Source organism: Cheilinus undulatus, linkage group 16 (genome assembly GCF_018320785.1).
Source record: "Cheilinus undulatus linkage group 16, ASM1832078v1, whole genome shotgun sequence".
In the NCBI taxonomy this organism is placed as follows: domain Eukaryota; kingdom Metazoa; phylum Chordata; class Actinopteri; order Labriformes; family Labridae; genus Cheilinus; species Cheilinus undulatus.
In genome coordinates, this window is record NC_054880.1 from 3,109,426 (window position 1) to 3,133,010 (window position 23,585).

Genomic DNA, 23,585 nt, shown 5'->3' on the forward strand with positions numbered 1-23,585 from the left:
CACAGTATAAGTGTGGGAAAAACTGATTCATGTGATGATTAATGGGTAATTTCTGAGGTAAAAGATTCCATTTTATGGTTGTCTGGGGAATATTTCAAATTAAGACATGAAAGAGCCACAAATCATTACAAAAGAGCCACGCATTGGGTGTCACTGATCTAAAAATATTTTGCTGCAGTGATGTCCTGAATCAAAATATATATACATAAGTAAGAATTAACTATCTTTGTTTGTGTGGAAAAGGTTAAATATCATACTCATCAATCATGTTTGTACTCTTTCAATGATCATTTGAGTTCATCAATTAAAAGACAATAATAGTTTAAAAACCATAACTCATTTATACCCCAAATCATATCAGAATCACAGTACAAGTCAAAATAATTAAAATTAGATTTATTTCATCCATCATTTCTAATAATTCTTGTGTGCATTTTCAGAAAGATACACAAGCGTTTCCATTGAGCCAGATCTTTGAGGTCAGTCAAGTAAACCCATCCTTGCAAAGCTGATGGATTGGCCAGATTTCACGAATGTCTTTATGCAGATCCATCTTAAAAGCTTTAATCTTAAACATCCGTGCCAGGTTCGAGAATGGGCAGACCAATCAAGTGTAAGTTGTGGAGAAGAAGTTCTTAAAAGAGGAGCAAAGAACCTCACTGAAAACTTTACTTGGTGGGACAGGTGTTCTGCTCTACTCCTGACCGAGTTTCTTTCACCAACTAGTTCCGCTGATAAGTATACAATACAAAAGTCTGTGTGTCAAGTTCATGTTTTATAGTTTACACACCAGGCTGAGCTGGCTATGCCCACTGACAGACAAAAGGCTTGTCCAATCACCCTCCAAGATTTCTGAAGAGGTTCTGCCCTTCCCAAACACCATGTATGGAAGGTTGCCTTGACTGATGTGAGACATATCCCATAATACACTTAAATGAAACAGCCTATCAAGACTGGCATGTCAGCATAATGTAAACCTGCTCACTTGGAAGGCAGGTTTCTTAATATTTTTGTACATTTTTAATAAATCATTTTAATGCAAAGATAAATCACCTACATCCAGAAAAGTATGACTTCTGTTTAAGCATTATTGGTGCTATTTTAAATGTCATATTGTATAAATGACACTATATAACTAAAGTGTATTAAAAAATTATTTCATTTCTCTTGGCAAGGACTGGTTGGAGACTTGTGACACACTAATATGTGTCTTCTAACACTGTCACGCTGGGTGAACACTTGCTTACATATACTGCAACTGAACGGTTTCTCTCCTGTGTGGACAATCATGTGTCGCCTCCGATTTCCACTTTGAGAAAATCTTTTCCCACAAATTGGACAACTGTACGCTTTCTCACCAGTGTGAACAGTGGAGTGTATTTTCAGGTGTCTGTTTCTTGCAAATCTTCTCCCACAAACAGTACAACTAAAAGGTTTCTCTCCAGTATGCATTCTCATGTGTAAATCCAATTCTCTTTTGTGTCTGAAAGCTCCGTTACAAATGGAGCAGGCGAAAGGTTTCTCTCCTGTATGAGCTTTCAGGTGTTTTACCAAACTTGACTGGCTTGTGAATGTAGAGCTACAGAGAGAGCAACTGAAGAGTTTCTCTGCTGTGTGGATTCTCATGTGAGCCATGAGCTCTTCTCTCAGTGGAAAACTTCTGTCACAAACTGAGCAGTGGAAATATTCTTTTTCTATGTGACTTATCATGTGGACCTTCAAGTATTTTTCTCTGCAGTATCTTTTACCACAAACTAAGCAGTGATATGGTTTCTTTACTTTTTCTTTTTCAGTGTGTTTCTTCTGTCTAGAGTTTGGAGCACATTCAGAGAAGCTAACTGATGCATTTACAGAGTTACACTGCACAGAAATGTCAGTGTCATCTTTGTTTTGCTGAGTCTCTAAGCCTTGCAGAGGTTCATCACTCTCCTCCCACTCACCACTATCATCAGTCTCAGATCTGGAAAGGTCAGAGGACTGTTCAGGAGTAACTGGCTGTAAATGAGTGTCTGGATTAAAGTCTCTGTCTGCATCTGATACTCCACGGTCCTCTTGGTAAGATTCTGTTTTTAAATATCCCATGTCTCTGTTCTGGTTTTCATCAAGCTGTGAGGACTGAGCTTTCTCTGCATTCTCGTCTTCTCTCTTCACAGGAACAGGAGTGAATGTGAGCATGCTGAGGTCAGCTTCCTCTTCTCCTTGAAGCTGCTCTGTCTCCTGACTGCTCCAAAGTTCCTCCAGTTCCTCTTTAATATTTGCTGGTTCTGGTGGATCCTCGTGCCTCAGATGAACGACCACCTCCTGCTGCTCGGGGAGAAACTCCTTTTTACTTCCCATCAGCTGTTGGATGTCTGGAGAAAAAAAGGAAAACATCAGAGCCTAAAGACTGTTGATCACTTAAAACTGCATTAAAAAAGACAAAACCTCTGATTTCTTTTAACAGGCAACACTTTACATAAACATATGAAGTACATTTTACAATATATTCAACTCTGAAGTCTCTCAGATGAGTGCGTCCATTTCTCTCCCCTTATACACTTGTATAAATGTGGGTGGCAACTTTAACCCCCCAAATTGTCATGAGAATCAAAAATAGAAAATGAAGCCAGCTATGGTCAGCTATTTGGCAAGATTACAGTAACACAGCAGAAAATACCAACAAAACATTCAGAGATCAGCACTTAGGAATGTTTGTTTAGAGGAGTGATCATCAACTAGCAGCCCATGGGCACATCAGGCCCAAAGCAAGGATACAAAAACAGGGTTTGATGAGTTAAGTGTGGATGAACTTGACTGGCCCACACAGAGCCCTGACCTCAGCCCTGGGCCGGCCCGTGGCATAGGCAGTATAGGCAAATACTGCCACCTGCAGTATCTGTATCATGACTGTTTAACAAGGGGGCAGCAGCAGGGCTGTGTTTAATGCTACCAATTTGATCTGGCATCTCTCGACATGCAGTGGAATACAGTGACTTCTCTACAGTAACAGATGAGAAGGCTGCTACACCAAAGCAACAAACTCTGGACATTAAGAGTATATATAAAAACCCTCAAGAGAGCAAAAAAGATCACAAAGGTGATTGAAATGCTGTTTTTCTTAAACAAGAATCTTGACTTAATCTTAAAATCTTAAGAGGGGTAAAGAAACAAGAGTGAGGAAGGAACAAGTTCTGCAGCAGCTCACGATGAACTTTGTAAACGCCAATTCTAGTTACTGCAGCTGTCATATCATAAATATTCAACACTTTAAAAGTGAAGTTTAAATGTATGTAGTGTAGACCAATATAGACACTTTAAAAGTGTAGTTTAAATATATGTAGTGTGGACCAATATGCATATTAACAGTGCTAAATTTAACTCTGTATGAGTTTTAACAGTCATTTTTCTGTGTATTTTAATCTACTATAGAGGTGTGTCTTCACCTGAGCAACCAGACCTACTCTCGTTATTCTTGCCAATAAGGAAAGATCATATTTTACAGTGCAGCTCCTCAGTAGTTACTCAGTACATAAATCAAATTTTACATAAAATACTTTTTACTTATATTTGAATAAGTTTATGGAATAGTGCTTTTAATTTAACCCTCAGGCACTCCCAGAGCCCTTTTAGTGCTTTTTGATTGTATTATTTGCCCTTACATTGGCGGTTATCATGCTAAGATGATGATATTTGACAAAAATGTTTGTTTTTTAATGGATTTTTAAAATTTCATCATCCACTGTGTTGACAGAATTTTCCACTGTGTAGACAAAAAACTCACACTCTCCCTCCTAAAGCTTAACTTAAGAAAAGCTATAAAAAAGTTATTCTTGAGAGATATAGAATCGCAGAAGGAGAGCCAAGTGTTGTCTAAGGGCTGTTCGTGCAATCCTCTGGAAAAAAAAAATCTGTTATTGTCAGGATTATTGTATCTATCTTTTTGGGGGGGAATTGTAAGATTTGGGGATTGAGACAAGTTTGTCTCTATTGACTTTGCTACACTAAAGAATGAAGAATGAATGGAAGGATGGGTGAGTGAGTGAGTGACTGAGTGAATGAATGAGGGCTGGGGTGGGTGAGGGAGGTTGGGATAAGGAGTGACACGGGAACATTATGGTGTTTATAAAAGGAGAGTAAGTGGGGGTAGGACTCGAAAAGCTTCTGCTTCTTCCTACTCCTTTTTCGGACTCATGAAAAACTTTGTGGAATGAACTATGAATTGTTTTGTCATTGCTTCACTTTTTTATTCTGTGTTCGTCCGAAATAAATAAATAAATAAAGCCCTTTTAGGCCTCATCGACTACCATTAAAACCAGTTATTTTCATTCTACTGCCACTGCATTACAGAAATAAGCAATCCTGTTATCTCCTCTGTAATTCAACCATTTAGAGGTAAAATATCTACACACCCAAAAAAAAAAAAAAAAAAAAAAAAAGCCACCAAATTTTGCCATTTTTCAATGTTTGAGGGATATAATGACCTTGTTTGACCTGATAGGATATATCAGTGACTGTATGCCAAGGGAATTAATTATTTCAACTAAAACTACTTTTGGTGTTTTCTATGAATGTCAGAGTCTGGTGGAAAATTTAAAATATGAAAATTAATTTACATCTGCTGTACATGATGAGGACTGGAGTTAAGGGCCGAAGATTTAAATTAAGTTTTTTTCTTTCATGTTTGATATTTCATGTATAAATTTCTACATATATCCAATGTCCTAAAAGGGCTTTAAGAAGGAGAGTGTGATTTTTATTTTTATTTATTTTTTTTATTTTTGTTATTGCAAAAAACTTAGTACGTCAAAATCAGTGTTGCTGCTAGTCATTGACATATCCAAGACTGATAATCCCTGCACAAAAAAAATCTGCTTTGCCGTTTTCAAATAAAAAATAATTCATTTTTTGTGTCAGAAAATGTGGCATTATATAAATAAACTGATATTTAAAGGGTTAAAATTATGAAAAATAATTCATATCTGCTGTACATGACAAGGACTGGAGTTGAGGACCAAGAATTTAAAAAAAAAGTTTTTTCATTCATTTTTAATAATTTTAAATATATCCAATGTCCTTAAAGGGCTTTAAGGGGGAGAGTGTGGTTTTTTTAAAGGAGGGCCTGAAGGTTACAAAAAGAAAAATATAACAAGAGTACGAAAAACTTTTACCTGAGTACAATAATCATGCTATTTTTCCACATCTGGTAATTATTAAGATATTTTTGTACAAAACCAGTGAAACTCTTGAAACGCTTTTACTGAGAAGTAGTAGCTTTAAAACAGCTGTTGGACAATGAGGTTTTGAGCTGCCTCTTGTCATATTGACAGGAAAACAGTCGACACTAATAATACAAAAATGTGAAATCCCTTTGAGTGGCAGCATGAATATACAGACATCAAAGTTACCTCTTCACAAAAACTAACAAATGAGGTTGAATCTGAACGAACCTGCTCTTTGTAGCTGGACTTCAGGGTTGAAAACAGCGTCCAGTAGTTTTTGTTGTCGATGATTTTCCTCGTTTGATCGATGAAGTTGTTCCTCGTATTCTGCTATTGTTCTTTCAAACAGATCAAAAATCTCCTCAACCGCCACAGACAGTCTCTGGTTCACTAAATATCTCAGCATTTGGACTTTAGACATTTTCACAAAGTCAGAGCAACTTTTCTCCACATAAACTCTGTGAAAACCTAGTTTATGTCACTGTGAATACGACGTTGCATTCACCCCTGTTTGTTATAGTTAGCAAACTAAGCTAACCTTGCTAGCGCCAGAGGTCTCACTCAGTTATTTTACGTTCATGCTCTCAGATAAGCAGGTCGTCTCATCTCTTTTCACCCAACTTTATGAACTCATTCGGAATTTTAGGTCCAGTCAATCCCTATGAACGCTACATATCCGAGTTTATCATATCTTCTTTACACAGGGGACAAGTTACCGACAAGGCTAGCAATGCTTACAGCGGGAAGTTGAACCGTCTTCTTCGTGGTTGGCGGTAGAGTTGCCATACCGCCACCTGTCGGACTGGAGTACTGCTTAGCGGCAGAGATGGGGGATCCCAAGGTTTTTCAATTCGCTACGATACTGGTACTTTTGTATTTTATCAATACTGATACCGATACTTCTGAAGAAAGAATAAAATATTGGACTTTCAAAAGGTTTACATTTCAGGCAAATAAAAAGGCGTATGTAGGTCAATCAGACATTCATTTAAGGGGAAACTTTAAGTAATTAAAATGTTTGTGCAAGCAGTTAAAAAATAAAATAAATAATCATAATCATAGCACAAACTTGTATATAGAATTGTAATATCTACAACATAAAAATGCCCATTTTATTTACTTTTTTTTTGTAAAAATACCAACTGAAGGGCTATTTTTAGCCACCTATAGCCACTAGTTTCAAGTAAAATGTAAGAAATACAAGTCATCAAAGATGTTTATAGAAATATCTATCTTTATATGTTTCTACAACTTGGTCTTCATACATTCTATGGTATTGGCATGTGGTTTATTTTTAATTTTTAAATGTTTTCTTACTATTTTGAAATTTACTTGGGGACCAAATTGAGTAAGAAAGACAGACCGTAAAATGAATACATATGCAAGCGATTGGAGTTGATGAAATTTGTTACTCATCTATGATTGGTCCCCAAAGTCATGACACAGACGAGCAGTAAAGCCAGTCTTGAGGAGAGAGAGGCAGAGGCACTCAGCGGAGAAGCGGTGGTGAGATGTATTTTATAGTACTCATTTGGTGTCGATGCTTTTGTAGAGATATCTATACCCAAAGAGCACTTTGGAAGTATCGCTATATAGATACTGTGGTATCGATACTCCCACCACTACTTAGCGGATATTGGCGGAAATCAAGTATGAAAGTATGTCCTATCATCTCCAATTCAAACAAAAAGTTGGGGTGCAGATGGCCTTTCCCTGGCCCACCAAAAAAACTTGTACAACCATCACATAAGACTCAAATATTTACCTTTTTATTATATTTTTGTTAAATAATCTGGGAATTCCAATACAAATGCCTCACTTTCAGACACATTACCATTATTCGGAAAGTGTAAGTGGAGTCACATTATACAACCCTGTGAGTCATTTTCATTTATTTTTGTTTTGATCAGGCATCTGCAAAGACACTTAGATTTTCTTTTCTAATATTTATCTCTGTTAAAGTACAATGCTACTTCCTAAAAAGCTGGGCGGGGGGGGCACGCACATGGGCAGCCTGGATTTAAGTCCATGATGTGGCTCCTTTCCTGCATGTCTCTCCCCCACTCTCTCAACCCTGATTATGACTCTAGCCTCTGTTCTCCTGCATGAATTACCTTTATTATTATAATTATTTTGAAAAGTGAATCAGTCATGTTGTTGGGAATAACCTCGAGCAGTGATACTCAACGTGTGGCTCCTGAGCCACATGTGGCTCTTTATTCCCTGAGAAAACCTAAAAAAGAAAACTTTAAGCTCAAAAATTATCTGTGGCATGTCACAATAATCCATTTTTTTCCCACACTTATGCAGTCAGCCCAAATTCTCAAACTTAGTTGTCAACTTCTTTGTTTACTTTCATTGCCCTTATTTGCAGCTTTTTGGCACTTTTATCAATTTTTTGCCGCAGTTTTTGATACTTTTATCCTATTTTTTGCTATTTGCAGGTTTTTCCTCCTTTTTTTTTTTTGCTTTTTCCCACTTTTTGCTCAATTAAGCAGCCTTTCACCATTAAGTGCCACTTCTTTATAATTTTTGCCAACCTTCCCCACATTTTTTGCTGCTTTTTGCTAATTTTAATCAACTCACTTTTGTCACTCCTCACCATTTTTGCCTCTTTAACTAATTTTTATGTCTGGTAGTTGTTAAATGCAACCCCCCCCCCCCTTTTTTTTTCTTTTTGCTACTTTTTCACCCATTCAAGCTGCCTTTTGTCAGTAAATGCCACTTTTTTTTATTACTTTTTTACCCATTTTTCCCACCTTTTGCTGTTTGTTTTTTTTAACCTATTTTGGTCACTTTTCACCCAGTTTTTGCCACTTTTCATACTTTTTGCCATTTTATGCCTATTTTTTCTCCTTTACCCTTTTTTTATTGCCCTTTTTTGCTGCTTTTTGACCATATTTGCCACCTTTGAATTGTTTTATTGCCACTTGCCACCAACTTTTGCCACTTCTCAACACTAAGATTGTGGTTCTTTCAAAGGTATTTTTCAACAATTTGGCTCTTTGTTTGAGCAGGGTTGAGGAACACTGATCTAGAGTCTCTAGTCTGAACATGTGTTTATTGTATCCTTCAAAAATGAGAAAACTTATTTTTTCTCTTGAATGAAGAGTATTTGTTGTTTTTATTGTTGTGGCCTCTTTAGGAGACCAGCAACCACTGAAAGGACGCCACACAAATTTAGAGGTTTAATGAAAAATTGAAGCTTTATTCAAGAAGTTTAATCAAAAAAGGCAATCAATGATAAGCTGACTCAAAGAATGAAAAAGGGGCTGTAGGCACCAGCTAAACAGAACAAATGGTGAAAGATGGGAATGGGCTGTAGGATTGCCCATCTCCCACTAAGCTGCCTAACAAAAACAAACTAATGGAAAGTCGGAAAAAAAGCTACTGGGAAACTACAGCCAAAATGAGGGGGAAAAAAAAGTGATCTTTTAACACATGGGGACAGATAGTGAGGAGAAAGGAAACGGCATGATTTAAGTGAAAAAAACAAACAAACAAGTGAAGTTCACAAACAAAACTCACATGGTCTTTGTTCTGAAACTGTGCCAGCCAGGTGCTCCTCTCCTACTCCCTCACTCTGATTACACTCAGGTGTGCTGCAGGCAGAGGGAGGAGGGAAACCAGAGAGCTGAGGAGAGGGAGGACAGGCCACAGACCAGACAATGCCCTCAAATACAAACATTTTCTTAAGAAACACTGATCTAAGCGTCTTTACTGTATTTCTTAAAATCATAAAGTGACACAAAAATCAGCAGAAATGCTCTGAAAAATGCAGAAAAGTTTGACACTTCACATACAGTTACATTATATTCTGCAGTATCTGCAGAATGAACTAAAATCACACATCCTGTAGTGAAAAAAGAAAATAACAATGCACAAAGATATTCGGGACAAAAAGCATTGCTAAGATAAATTTGTTCTTTAACATTAGTGATTAAAAGAAACATGTTAAAGATCTGAGCGTGAACACTACAAAACAATGAGACAGAGCAATGTTAAAATCAATGTTTACACCTCATTTAACAAAACATACAAAAAGGACCATTTGTTTTTAAAGAACTTTATCCCTCTTAAATAAGGGCCAGGTCCCTGCATTGTTTGAAGGAACTCCAGTGTAGTTTGGAGTGAAGAAGGGTTCAAAAAGGGAGTCAAAAGAGACTGGGGCTTGGTGGCTTAGTTCAGGGTCTTTGTCCTTCTCTGTCCTTCTGACACACGCAGACCAAGGCACAAGAAAAAAAAGAATCCGACAAACAGTAGGGAAATGAGTGTTACATACATTTAGACTACTGAAGGTGTGGTTGAGTGCTCGATGGGTGATGTAAAGGGCGAGTGATGGAGAAGATACTGTGCTATGGGGGGCTATGTGGCTGGGGTTCTGGATTCAGAAGCAGGTCGAATGAATGGGAGCTGACTGAGATTTCACAACTGTTTTTACAGATAAAATGGAATTCATAACTATGGCTGAGTGTCTTTGATTGTTTGGATGCCAAATACGCTGTGGCTTTGTTTTTATTAGCTGCTGGCATTGGATTTGGGGGTCAGCAGAGGTGGAAAGTAACTACATTTACTCAAACTACTGAAATTTAGTAGGTTTTTTAGTGTGCTTGCGATTTTTTGAGCATATTCTGAAATCAGTATACATAGGTATTTTAGGGGGAAGTAATTATCGTTCACTAAATTTGAAAGGAAACATCAATTACTGAGTTAGAACAACAACTAAAAGTCAAACGTGGAGGCTCTAACTTTGCCAAAAGGCATGCAACTCATAAGCTCTGTACCTTTTATCTGTCCCTAAAACCAGATTAAAATCAAAAGGTGACCGGGCATTTGCTGTCAGGGCTCCAACCCTTTGGAATAATTTACCTGAAAGTCTCAGACTTGAAGATTCACTATTTTCTTTTAAATCAGCTCTAAAAACACACCTTTTTAGATGAGCTTTCTCTTAAAAATTTCTCTGCTTTTAAATGTACTTCTATTTGTTTTTACCAGTGTTTTGATGTTTTAGACTTTCATTATTTTTGTTTATTGTTGAATATATAATAATTTTTATTTATAACACACTTTTTATTTCAAGAAATCTTAAGCTGCTACAAGCACACAGTAAAAAGGAATAGTAAAAACAAAAAAATTTCAAGAGTACTTAAAGTTAAAAGCCTATGTATTTTTAATTCCTTTGTCGGACTTCTTGTGAAGCACTTTTTAACTGAAGTTTTGAAAAGTGCTATATAAATAAACTTATTATTATTATTATTATATTGTGAACTTGCAGTCTTCCACGCTTATGCATGACCCCCTCCATCTTTAGCCTTGTATGAGAGAGAAAAGTCAGGTGTTTTTAAAGGTGCAGTGATAAATAGAGATGTCATGGCCTTGTTAAGTTTGTGTTATCACAGTGACAGAATCATCTCAATACCATCATGGACATGGGATGATTTCTTAAAAAGGTCGTGGGGGAAAAAAAGTGTAGATCGTTTTGGTGAGGCTGTGCGCAGGAAAGTGGTAATTACCCATCATCCTTTGCGCCCCACTCTCTGGCTTGACCAAACAGTGTGAAATGGGGGAAGCTACAGAGGAATCAGCAGATCATACGGTGTGTTGCTGAATATATTGCCAAAGACCTACAGCTATTTTCAGTGATGGATAAAGGTTTTAGAAGATTAGAAAGCAAACTGGAGCCAAAGTATACATTTATATTTTAAGCCCAATTCACCTAAAGCACTTTTTGGCACATTGTGTATTATTTAAAGTGCAATTGTTCTTCTACAAATGCCAATGTCACTTTTTTCCCCAAGTCTACATTTGTGTTTTATTTTGATACCCCAATGAAAACTGTACTGTGGATTTGTTACCGAGGTATTGATTTTGATACTGTTACTTTCCTAGTGTGTAATATGGTAGCATTTAGTTGAACAAACTTGATATAATGGAACATAAGTTTAAATACGTGTTAAATCCCCTAAATTATTTGTATTTTCTAACTTGAAGTAACCCTTTTATTCATACCTAAGGAGGTTCCCTCTCCACAGACTCCTCAGAAGGAACCATTTCTATTAGAAGTGAGCTTTGCAGACTATATCTGATTGTTGGATCTTGCAAACGCTTTTTAATTTACACACTGCACCTTTAAGTGACTGTTCGTTTAGTTTCCAGGATGTTGAAGCTTCCAGTCGATTCTGGGTTGCTTTTTTTCCTTTCCCTCATACGTCTGTGTGTAAGATGTGAGCTGTGTGAAGTAGCTATGGCTAAAACCACCCTGTTTCCTAATCAGCTTTTCATGATAAAATGTACACTCACCAGCCACTTTATTAGGTACACCTGCTCAATTGCTTGTTAATACAAATAGGATATCAGTCAATCACATGGCAGCAACTCAATGCATTTAGGTATGTAGAGGGGTCAAGATGACTTGCTGAAGTTCAAAGCGAGCATCAGAATAGGGAAGAAAAGGGATTTAAGTGACTTGGAACGTAGCATGGTAGTTGGTTCCAGATGGGTTGGTCTGGTTCAAGATGAAAGAAAAAGGCAACAGCAACTCAAATAGGCACTCATTACAACCAAGGTATGCAGAATACCATCTCTGAACACACGACACGTCAAACCTTGAAGCAGATGGGCTACAGCAGCAGAAGACCACACTGGGTGCCACTCTTGTCAGCTAAGAAAAGTAAACTGAGGCTATAATTCACACAGGCTCACCAAAAATGGACAAAAGAAAACTGGAAAAACGTTGGCTGGTCTGATGAGTCTGATTACAGCTGCAACATTCAGTTGGTAGGGTCAGAATTTGGTGTAAACAACATGACAACATGCATCTATCCTGCCTTGTATTGACGGTGCAGGCTGGTGGTGGTGGACCACTTTGGGCCCCTTAGTACCAACTGAGCATTGTTTAAATGCCCACAGCCTACCTGAGTACTGTTGATGACCATGTCCATCCCTTTACGACCCCACTGTACCCATCTTCTGATAGCTACATCCAGCAGGATAAAGCACCATGTCACATAGGTCAAATAAACTAAAACTGGTTTCTTGAACATAACAATGAGTTCACTTTACTCCAGTGGCCTCCAGAGTCACCAGATCATACAATAGAGCACCTTTGGGATGTGGTGGAATGGGAGATTTGCATCATGGATGTGCGGCTGACAAATCTGCAGCCATTGCATGATGATATCATGTCAATATGGACCTAAATTTCTGAAGGCCAACACCTTGTTGAAACTATGCCGTGAAGAATTAAGGCAGTTCTAAAGAGGTCCAATCCGGCACTAGCAAGGTAAACCTAATAAAGTGGCAGGTGAATGTATTTTTTGGCAAAAATAAATGGAGATTGACATAGAGCGTATCACTGTAAACACAGTCACTCTGACATCAATTAGGTCTGCCTGATTCTGATTGTATAGCCAAATTAACAGTAGACCAGGATTCAAATGATGTTTTTTGCCACAAATCCCTAATTAACTTACAACTTTTGCAGGTGGATCGAGGAAATTCAATGTGTGCACAGACACACCCATCATAAGGGAGGCAGCTGCTTTTTTTCGAACACTGACATGCATACTACTACTCTTTTTCACCCTGACAGAATCCCAAGAAAGACTTTTGTTCCCCCAAAGCCCATTTTGTGTCATCCCCAGGATGAAAAATGTCCTTAGTCTCAAGCCTTGGAACTCCTGCTTGTGGGTGGAGGGGGTGAGATTTGTTGATTTCTGAGGAAGGAGGGTTTGTGGAGTTAGAGGTTATTGTCCAGTAGTTGGCAAATGAATCCATAATGCCACACTGCTGAATGCTTTAGAATGAAGAATATAGCCATATTCTGGTGTTTTTCTTGTTGAAGTTCCTGTGGAAGTCTTCAGATAGTCTGTGAAGTGTTAGACCTGGGTGCACGCTATTTTAGTGTTGAGGGTGTGGCAAGGAAGTTGAGTTCAGCGTTTGGATAAGGTGAAGCCTTGCGACATGTCTGTTTGTGTTTTTCCACAGTATCACGCCGAGTGAATCTTTGATCACAAACATCGCAACTGTATGGCTTCTCTCCCGTGTGGATCGTCAAGTGTCGCCTCATACTGCCATGTTGAGAAAATCTTTGTCCACAAATTGCACAACTAAAAGGTTTCTCTCCAGTGTGAACAAACGAGTGCAGTTTGAGGCTGTTTTTCAACGCAAATGTCTTCCCACAAACAGAACAATGAAAAGGTTTCTCTCCTGTGTGGACAAGCATGTGGCGCTTGAGATCTCGAGTGGATGCAAACCTTCTCCCACAGAACGAACAGCTAAAAGGTTTCTCTCCTGTGTGGACATGGATGTGGCGTTGCAGGTCTGTATTTGACGCAAAGCATTTGCCACAAAATGAACAGCAGTGTTGCTTCTCTGTGTGGATTTTAATGTGCTCTAAGAAAGCTTTTTTGTCAACAAAAACCTTCTTGCATTTGTTGCAAGATAAACGTTGGACCCCTTTGTGCAATTTGACGTGAGAGTTCAAATTTGACTTGTCTGAAAACCTTTTACCACAGATGGAGCAACCAAAGGGTTTCTCTCCTGTGTGGATTCTCATGTGTGTCTCATATTGTCCTTTAAACAGAAAACCTTTCTTACAAACTGGGCAGTTGAAACGATGTCTTGCAGAATGGCGTCGTATGTGAGTTGCTAAGCTCTGCTTGTTTGAGTAGATTTTACCACAAATTGAGCATTGAAATGGTTCCAATCCTTCAATCTGCATTTTTTCCTTTGAGACAAAGCTTGGGGCTTGCCCGGGGTTTAAACTTTCCTGAAGTTCAGCTTTATCCTCCCAATCACCACTGTCATCAGTATCAGATCCAGACAGGAATGAAGTCTCATCAGGAGTAACTGGTTGTAAATAACTGTCTGGATCAAAGTCGCCATCTGGTTCTGATCCTCCACCGTCCTCTCCAACAGCTTCTGTTTCCAAAGGCGCTGCCTCTCTGTTCTCTTCGCTTTGGTTTTCATGAAGTTCTAAGGGCCGTGATTTCTCTCCATCTTCTTCTTCACTCCTCAAACGGACAGGATCATATGTGAAGATGATAATATCATCATCATCATCATCATCATCTGCTCCTTGAAGCTCCTGACTGTCCCACAGATCCTCCTCTTCCTCTTTAAAGCGTGGTGGATCTGTTGACGTCTCCTGATTCAGACTGGAGCTCCTCTCCTGCTGCTTGTGGAGAACTTCGTTTCTCACCGTCAGCTGTTTGACGTCTGTAGAGAAAAAAAGGACAACATCAAGCTGGAGAAAAATCTATATTTCCTTTACATATTTGAACTGTGGGTGGTACAACATCAAACTGTTGGATTGTGGGTGGCGAAGCACCTTTGCCTGAAATTACAGATACAACCATGTTTTTCTTAAACAAGGTTGATAACATACTAGCTTGTCTCTTCTCCAAGACAGTTGCTATTATGTAGAAAAACACATAAATTCACTAGTAGCAACAGAATGCAGAGGCATGGCTGGTAAAGGTGGGTTCAACCAATCAGAGACAACATAGCTGTACTCTAAAATCGTGGATATTGTAGTGCTGCTATCCAAGATTGCAAATTAACCATTTTTTTATTTTTTAACTGAGGTCAATAACATGAGGAACTACATCTTTTTGAGGTGCATAAACTATCTTTTCATTCTCATGTAAGTTGTGGTTAATCTGCCTCTGATGGTTATGACATAATAGCTAATAACAAAACCTGAAAAAGCAGAACAGACTAGGGCTGTAGTCAACCAAATGAAAACTTGGTCTAGAGACTCTATTCTAAGGCTGACAGCTCCCATTTGATTGGTCAATTGTTTGGTCGAAAAGCTTGCGTCTGACCAAGATCACCCTGGTCAGCTAGTCGCCCCCCCTCTGTCCCCCAAGACGCTGGTCATGGGGGCAGAAGCATAGTGCGCAGCTGACTGATATAGAGAGACATGCTGTGGGGACAGAGGAGCAATGCAGCTCTGGGAAATACAGGTGGAAAAGCACACAAAGTGCTGAAGAGTGGGATATTTTCCTGATATTTTTACAGCGGTAACGCTCAGAAACAACGCATCTTCAACTCATCACAAAGTTGCAGGCTGTTTGTATTGATGTGGCGCTGTTGAGTGTCTCTGCCCTGACCTCCCTCACGGCGTCCACTCCCGCGGTCAGTTTAATTCACCTGTCAGCAAATAGGCTACGTAGTATGATCTCCTTTTATAATCCCCTTAAAGTGCTCATGTTAGCGTTAGCTTCTCTTACAGACAGACAAGAAACCAGAGGAGATAAAAGACAATGTCTGCTAGTCATTGAGTCCCGACGAGCGAACTTTATCGCTCTCACCTCCGTAAATAAATGCTGCATGCTGTCTGCTTTATGCTCCTAAATGACACGGTGTGGGCTGGATCAAGTGATCCTGTTGATAGTTACCGTTATAAATGAATGAAAAACGATGATCTGAGGTTATTTTGTAGGCTGTATGAGTTTGAAGAGTTACTGCGCTGGGATCATGGAGATCAAAGGCAGGTGTGCGCTGATCGTCTCTGTATTGTTTTTTTTTTTTTAGTACGTGATGAGCCTAAAAAAAATATCAATGCTTCAAAAGTCTTATGTTCATTTAAGGATCATTCAGAGTACCAATCAGGTGCAGTGAGGAGCATGTATGGATTAAACTGGTCCACAACAAGGTGATTTTGAATAAATTAAGTTCTTTTTGAGGATAACATGTAGAAATTGTTCAAATCTAAGTAAAAAGAGGTTAAGGCAAGTAACAATTTTGACAACGGAATGTATTTTCAGAGCATTTTTTTGCTCTTTTACACATTTTTGTGTAAATCTGAACAACGTAGCCCTAAACACAAATTATATTACCCAACAACCATTGTATGAATTATTTCAGTTTTCTGTTTTATCATGAATTCTGTTAGGATGTGCAAAACTTATTTTAATAACCTCAGGGCAGACAGAGCCTCGGGCCCCCCTGAGATTTCGAGAGGCGTCTGGCTGCAGACCTCTATGGTGGGGCGTTCAGCAGCAGACCTCTACGCTGGGGCGATGATAGTTGCTGCTTTCAAACATGACTGACGAACGAGAGGAGCACAGGAACACATAAAACCTTTTTAAAGCCTTTTTTGTTTGTTGGATTTGACCAAAGTATTTAATCTGTAAGAAAATGTTAAGGATTCAAAACGGAGTAACCTCTTCCCCCCCAATGAGGATTGCAAGACAAGAGACCACCATCTTTATGCAAAAAATAAGTGATAATACACACAAAGAGGTATACTATTTTACTTTAATCCATTATTCTTTTTATTTTTTTGGGAAGATAAATTAAGTTCAGTATCAGTTTTCAGTGAATTTTTACCGTTAATTTCGATCCTCAGCCGTTGTCATGGAAATCTACAAGCTGTTGTTGCTAAACGTTTTAACTGTGAGACGGCGATGACGTCATTTCCCGCAGTCGGAGTAGTGTCTGAAATCATTTTTGTGTTTTGCAGTTGAATTCACTATATAGTCTACTATATGCTGCTCCCTATAGTGGATAGGGAATGAGTGAGTGGTTTTAGACACAGCCATGGCTATTTTACACAACAGCACAGTTTTGTGAAGAAAAAAAAAAGATAGAAAATCTACCTGGTCTTGCAATTCCATAAGCCTGTACATGGTAATATATGTCATCGCCCCAGTGAAGAGGTCTGCAGCCAGCTCCTCTTAGAGATTTCTGGCGGCCACTGTCAGGGGGTCCCAGACCCCAGGAACCAGGTCTGTAACGCACCATTCTGAACATGTGGTTTCAGGCATTAAAAATTAATAATTATAAGTGGCAGGGGGCTTGGGGGTTAGACACTAATGTGCTGGTTTCCGCAGAGATAAAATTCTCTTTTCTGACTGTTCATGAGACTGTAAAAAACATTTTTTAAAAGCCTGAACTATACAGTAGCCTATAAAACAAATAAATTATTTGTTATGATTTCTATTTCTCCTTCAAACAGCCTTCTTGCCAAACATATCAACTGTAATTCTTATATTTTAGAGCCTTTTAGGATGAGGTCCTGTGTCACAGCCTTCAGACATATGTTCACATGCTAAGCACAGCGGTGATCAGATTGATTATTTAAGTCCTCAGTCATGGCAATTGACTGTGATTGGACCAGAGTATAACCAAATGCTGATCCTTTTACCAAATGACAAATCTTATGAACAAAACCACATAAGGCCCAACAAAAGCCTAATCCTGATTATCTTGTTTTCACGTTCTGGGGAAGCTAAGATTATGATTGAAATCAAAAACTCAATTATCTAGCACTACCTGGGTCACACTGTCCACAATGCAGTTTTGGGACCCTTTCATCACTGCCTGCTCCATCTCACCCAAACCTAAAGGCAGAAATTTAAAACATCGAAGCCTGTAGTGAGGACAGTGAAGAAATGGACACACGAGTTAAAGAAACTTGAAGGCTACAAGCTGAAACATGTCAGTCTATTAAAGTTGTTCAGAACTATGAATGCTGCTGGAGCGTTCTGTTTCCTTCTAACAGACCAGGACAACAAACTGACAAAAGAGATCAGAGTGGCTAAAGCCCAAAACACACCAGAGCCATATGACGCACAAATGCCCACACCCATGACTTTCTACATACAAACCCACACCGGCAGCAGTCAGACGTGTCTGGACGTGCTGCACTATGGCAATTCACACAACTGTTAATATTCCAGCTTGATAAGCTTTTCCTAAGAGAATAGCTATGGTGGTAGCAGATCTGTATGAGAGCAAAGAAGAAGAAATTCAGCGTTATCCTCCATTCTAGGGATAGACTAAGAGGGCGAACTAAACCACTGATGACTTTCCACTGGTCTTGTTATTGTTTTAGTCGCTTACCTGGTGAAAAATATGGTTCTAGAACCAACACAACTGATAACTAATAACTCAGATTTCTGTACCACACAATAAATGTCAGGGGCAAGATGCTAAACTACGTCCATCTTTGCTGCTCACAAGACCATACATTATTACCCTTCAGTGTTCAGATCTAAGCATTTCATACAGAATTTATACTTTACTTTTGGTAAATAAGATGAACGCCATACCTCTTACTTAAGAGGAAATCTAAAGGCTGAAAACAACACAGTGCTACACTTTGACATTTAGTGTTTCTTCTGTTCAACTTTGGAGTCAAAAACCAGCACAGAGTTTCTAATGCAGTTTGTCCCACCTAAACGTAGGGATGCAAATTATTAATATTGAAAGAGATTAGCTTAAAAAAGTTAATCAAGAGTATTTGAGCATATCTTGTATTGACCTTGAGTACAACTTAAGGCAAAATGTACAACTGTACCATCAGGTATAGCAGGTTGGTTGCCAGTCACTCGAGGGGGCCCACGGTGAGCCCGGAACAAGCCCCAAACAAAAAACTACTAGACTGTCTACCTTTCTCAGCTCAGCTTGAATCAGCCTCTGCACAGCAAACACCTGGTGTCCTTTACAATAAAAAGCTTAGTTGGTTTCAGCTAAAATGATTTTGGAAATATTTGCAAAAATCCACTGCAGTGGATGCAGCGCATCCCTACATAAGAGTGTTGATTCAGGCATTGCTCAGGCACCAGCAGCACAGATTTTAAAGTATTACTTTGGCCCAAGTATCGGAAAAATCCACATGTGCCGCTTCGGCAAATGGCTTTCAACACGAGTCTGGTTCTGTTCAAGGTTCCTGGGAGAGGGTTTTTCCTCACCACTGTTACAAGGCTAAATATTGCTAGTGCTGAGCTCATGGTGATTAGCATTGGTCTTTAAAATAATACGCCACATAAGAGAGTACAGTCTTGACCTGTTCTCTTTGTAAAGTATCTTGAAATAACTTTGGTTATGACCTGGTGCTATACAAACAAAGATGGATTCTTTGATACCTAACCCTATTTGCTTAAGGTGTCAAGTGCCCGGCCCAGCACAGTGGCTCTTGAAGAGCCTGACTGTCAATGCACCGTTTCCCGTGTGTGCTAGCGACAGAACTTGAGGCGCATCATTTGTGTACTGTACTGCTGCAGCACCAGTGTGTTTTGGGCTTCAGAGGAGCTACGCTAAGAAGCAGAGGTGGGAGAGTACAAAACTATTGTACATGGGTAAAAGTACGGTTAAAATGTACTTAATTAGAAGTAAAATTACTGATCAATCTACTCAAGTAACAGCTAAAAAATATTGAAATTAAAATATCGTATTGGGAATATTTTAACTCATTTTGAATTTAATTGATATGAATTGTTGTTTTGAAGTAAATCATTTTTATGTTGTGTTATTTTGAAAACAAAACAAACAAAAAAAAATACACAAACAGGGAGAGCAGAAATTTTGCAAGCTATTAAAAAATGACACCTGAATGAAAAAAGAGGAAAAAACCCTCACAGATCATCTAGTTAAAGAAATATTGAACCTTCTGTGATTTGTAAATCGCATTAACCCTTAATTCAAATTAATCTGAAGTTTGGTTAACTGCTCAGCCAGAAGTACAACAGCTGTATTTTGGATGTAATGTAGAATCATTCTCTCACTATGTGCCACTGACTATAAAGTGTAGTCAAAGCCAAACAACTGGCCAGTTTAATGTTGTTGTCAGAAAGCTTGGACCTCCTTGTTCTGGCTTTAACTGTTTAATTTTTTACCTAGACTTCATACTTTTTAAAAATGTAGAGAGTTAAAACACTTACCCTTAGAAATGCTTACATAAAAGCAAAATTACTGATTTTAAAAACCTTTTTAAAAGTAGAAGTACAACAAAAAGCAACTCAATTAATTACATGATTTGAGTAAAATGCAATTTATTGCTTTCCACCCCTGCTGAGAAGCTCAAAACAGCTTTTTAGCCAAAGACCATTCATCTGTTTAAAAAGGTCTACAGGACATCACTAGCTACAGGAGACCCCCCACCTGTATAAAAACTCTGACATGATCAGGTTTGAAAAGGACTCTTTCACACCCTTCATCAGCACAGCAGGTCTATCTGCTCTCCCTGACACCCCTCCCTAGAGTTGGGTATTGTTCAGCTTTTATTTAATACTAGTCCCCAGATACTCTGACTTACTTGTTGTGGTGTGAAAGCTCATTCAAACTTCAGTGTGGACCAAAAAAGCAAACTCTGGTCTGCTCAAAAGTGGGGGTCTAGAATCGCTTCCAAACCAACCCTGGCGCGGTTGGTTTGATGTGTGAACCAAAGGCTGGAAGTGGCATAAGGAGTTATAATTTACATATTTATGTGCTTTAATACATTCAAATTCATGCCAACACACCAGAGTCTCTTAATATCATTTAGGCTGGCCTTCTCCTTCAGTACTGATTCATTCATCTCATGTTACGAACGACATGCTGGACAGCTTGCTGCCCATACTGGGCACCTTCTTTTGAAACACATAAATAATAAGAACACTTTAGCAAATGCAGAAATCCCATGATGGCATACATTTTTTGCAGCTGCTCCATTGTTTTTGTAAAAATAGCCAGCCGAAGGAGATAGATTTCAGGCTTCTGTTATGGCCAATAGATGAGCAGTTTTGTCTTCTTTACATCTTCTTTATCGCTGTTTGTTTTGGGACGATAGTGCCACAAACATACAACCGCTTAACATCCTATTAGTTTGGTTTGACTGCAAACCAAACCACGTAAAAGTGTCAGCTCCCCAACAAACAGAGTCCCCTAGACCATCAACAACCTGAGATGTGATGGTACAAGATTTCCATAGTCATCCCTAGCTCTCATTTTACTTTTATAAAGCTTCGTTTTGATTTTAATGTCAGTCCACTAAAATTATGTTTATATTTCAGTTTAACTGATTTTGTTGGTTGAGTTTACTACAGTGACCTTGAAATTGACTTGTTAAAGGGGACATACTTTACCCTTTAAAACAAGTTTATATTGTTCTCAGAAGTCTCCAAAACAGACACTTTTTTCCCCCAAAGTTTAGACTGGGATTCGAACCATCAATCTCCCAGACTGTAGTCAGCAGGGTGACCCACTGAGCCATCCAGCATCTCAGCTGGTGGCTGAGAGGATCAGTAGAGGAGGGCAGAATTTTCCTCCTAGTGGGGAAGGGTCAACCAAACCTGGGGGCGGGTGCTTAGGTCCCACGTGAGGTCACTAGATGTAAAATCTGAGAACGGCTTGTTTCAGCACACATTTTCTGAAAGGTGGAGAAAGAGAGGGGGAGAGGGAATGGTTTTTTCTGGTACTTGAGGGGATTGTGGACAGGCCAGGGACACATATTTGTATCAGAAAAGCCTGAAAAAGTGATTTTTGCATAACACGTCCCCTTTAAACTTGATGCTGTAACATTTTACATGATCATATCAGCAGCAAACAAGTGATCAGCTATCCCTAAGCTTTTCTACATAGATATGAGTCTTGAAAATTCTTGTATCCTGATCACTCTAGTCTATGGTTGTAAGCATCCCACATTTACCCATCACAACACACTGAGAAGCAGTAGCTGGATTTAATTACTGGGTAGTATCGTTTTAGGGTGTTGATAGTGAATATTTACAAGCGGGACAAGTCTACATAAATCTCACAGGTTGTGATTAAGGTAAATGAGCCGCATCAGGAGCGAACTGCTACAATGGGAGCACAGCAGCTTACACCCAAATGAAAACAACGAATAATGGTTCTGTTGTATGGTTAAAAAGTTAAACTCTTAAATACCTGCTTTCTGAAGCTGGATTTCAGGGTTGAAAACGGCGTCCAGGAGTTTCTGCTGCCTCTTGTTTTCCTCTTTTGTGAGACAGATTTCCTCCTCATACTCAGCTATCGTTTTCTCGAACAGGTCAAAAACCTCTTCAACAGCCGCAGTCAGCCTCTCGTTCACTAAAACCCTCAACATCTGGGCTTTAGACATTTTTACCAACCAGCAGGAGCCTTTTCCCCACCAGACAAACTCCGTTAAAATCAGTTTTGGTCACTGGAACATGAGCTGTGTGGCTACGTTACTTTAGCTAGCTGCTAGCTTCTGGCGCTGAGTTCAGTCTTTGTCCGTTACTAGCTGAGCAAACTTCGTGCCACTCTTTGGGCTTAAATCTGATAAATTTGATGTAAATTATCCCAGAATTGAGGCCCGGGTCCACCTCGATACGTTTATCCACACAGAGGGCCTCTCGCGTTGGATCCGTTGGTATCCCGAAGTGGCACACGATCGAGGCAGTTAGCATGCTAGCATCCTTCTTCTTCTACGACTTCCGGTGTTCTGGCGGAAGCGAACATAACGTGTAGGTGGATTATCGCCTCCAAACGGTGTGGAGGATAAATCGTGATCTATAATTGCACTCCTTCAATAATAAAGAAAAGGGAAATTAACTTATCTTAAAAATATTTTTTCAATGTAATGCACCAAGAGCCGGTTCTCTTTCGTGAAACTTACTTCAGATCTCAGTTAAGCCTTTCATTATCTCCGAAGAGAAATGTTCATTTTGGTAGCTATTTAAATCTTGTTTTAGTCTATATATTAAAATTGTCTTCAGCAGGGGTGTCAAACTCAAGGCCTGGGGGCCAAATCCGGTGCAGTTATAACTGGCCCACCAGATCATATGATATTTTTATTAGAACTGGCCCACCAGTATGAGGTTTGCAGATTCCCCCAGTATAAAAAATGTAAACTTAACCTTGATGATTTATAATGTCATTGTTGAGGCTTAAAAATAGAAAAAGTAAACAGTAGAAATAATTTGATACAAATTCAGGAACGTGGGAGAAAGTTGTGTTTTCTCTATATTTTCAATTTTGCATCTTCCATGACTTAAAGTTATGGTTTTGACTGTTTATTTCATATTTTAAGCTTTACATCTCACAACATTGACTTTTTATCTCATATTTTTACCTTTGAGATTCATAATTTTACATTTAAAATCCTAATTTGACCTTTTAAACTCGTGATTTTGACTTTTATCTCATTTTTTAACCCTTAAAACTCATGATTTTGGATGTTATTTCATATTTTGACCTTTGAAAATCATGATTTTGACATTTATCTCATTTTTGACTGTTAAAAATCATGGTTTCAGTATTCTTTCTCATATTTTGCCTTTTAAAAACATTATTTTGACCTTTAAGATCATGTTTTCACTTTTAAAACTTATAAGTTTGACTTTTTATCTCAGATTTTGAGTTTTTAACTTATCATGTTGACCTTTTAATCTCAAAATCATTTAGGTTGACACTCAGTGGTTAAATGTTGACCCTGTGAGGCCCTCAGGTAAGACCCAAAGTCAGAATCCGGCCCCTGCTGTGGTTGAGTTTGACACGCCTGGTTTATAGTCACATTAAGTTATTTTTAACCGCCACAGCTTTAGTCTAGATTTAGTCAACAAACCTTTAAAAAAATTTCAATTCAGTTTTAATTAACAAAAAAGGCTTGAATTTTCACCTTTATTATTAGTCATC

The 23,585-nt window shown here is 38.7% G+C and overlaps 3 protein-coding genes and 1 gene segment (V, D, J or C); 1 reads left to right on the forward strand and 3 right to left on the reverse strand.

The window, feature by feature from the left end:
- Positions 1-23,585, forward strand: part of LOC121523649 — an 820,099-nt gene that overhangs the window by 695,134 nt on the left and 101,380 nt on the right.
- The window catches only part of LOC121523651 (immunoglobulin kappa light chain-like), an 813,481-nt gene that overhangs the window by 693,378 nt on the left and 96,518 nt on the right, over positions 1-23,585 (reverse strand). The window contains exon 5 of the mRNA XM_041808591.1: positions 17,543-17,548. Within this exon, the coding sequence (XP_041664525.1) occupies positions 17,543-17,548 (6 nt within the window). The remainder of the gene's footprint in view (positions 1-17,542; positions 17,549-23,585) is intronic.
- Positions 380-5,910, reverse strand: LOC121523595 (zinc finger and BTB domain-containing protein 49-like). The gene is made up of 2 exons (XM_041808530.1): positions 5,427-5,910; positions 380-2,351 (listed from the first exon to the last, which is right to left on the reverse strand). Exons 1-2 carry the CDS (start codon positions 5,617-5,619, stop codon positions 1,159-1,161), a joined length of 1,386 nt encoding a protein of 461 aa, XP_041664464.1. The 5' UTR covers positions 5,620-5,910; the 3' UTR covers positions 380-1,158.
- LOC121523577 (gastrula zinc finger protein XlCGF57.1-like) lies at positions 11,504-22,364 on the reverse strand. The gene is made up of 2 exons (XM_041808510.1): positions 21,855-22,364; positions 11,504-14,417 (listed from the first exon to the last, which is right to left on the reverse strand). Exons 1-2 carry the CDS (start codon positions 22,045-22,047, stop codon positions 13,093-13,095), a joined length of 1,518 nt encoding a protein of 505 aa, XP_041664444.1. The 5' UTR covers positions 22,048-22,364; the 3' UTR covers positions 11,504-13,092.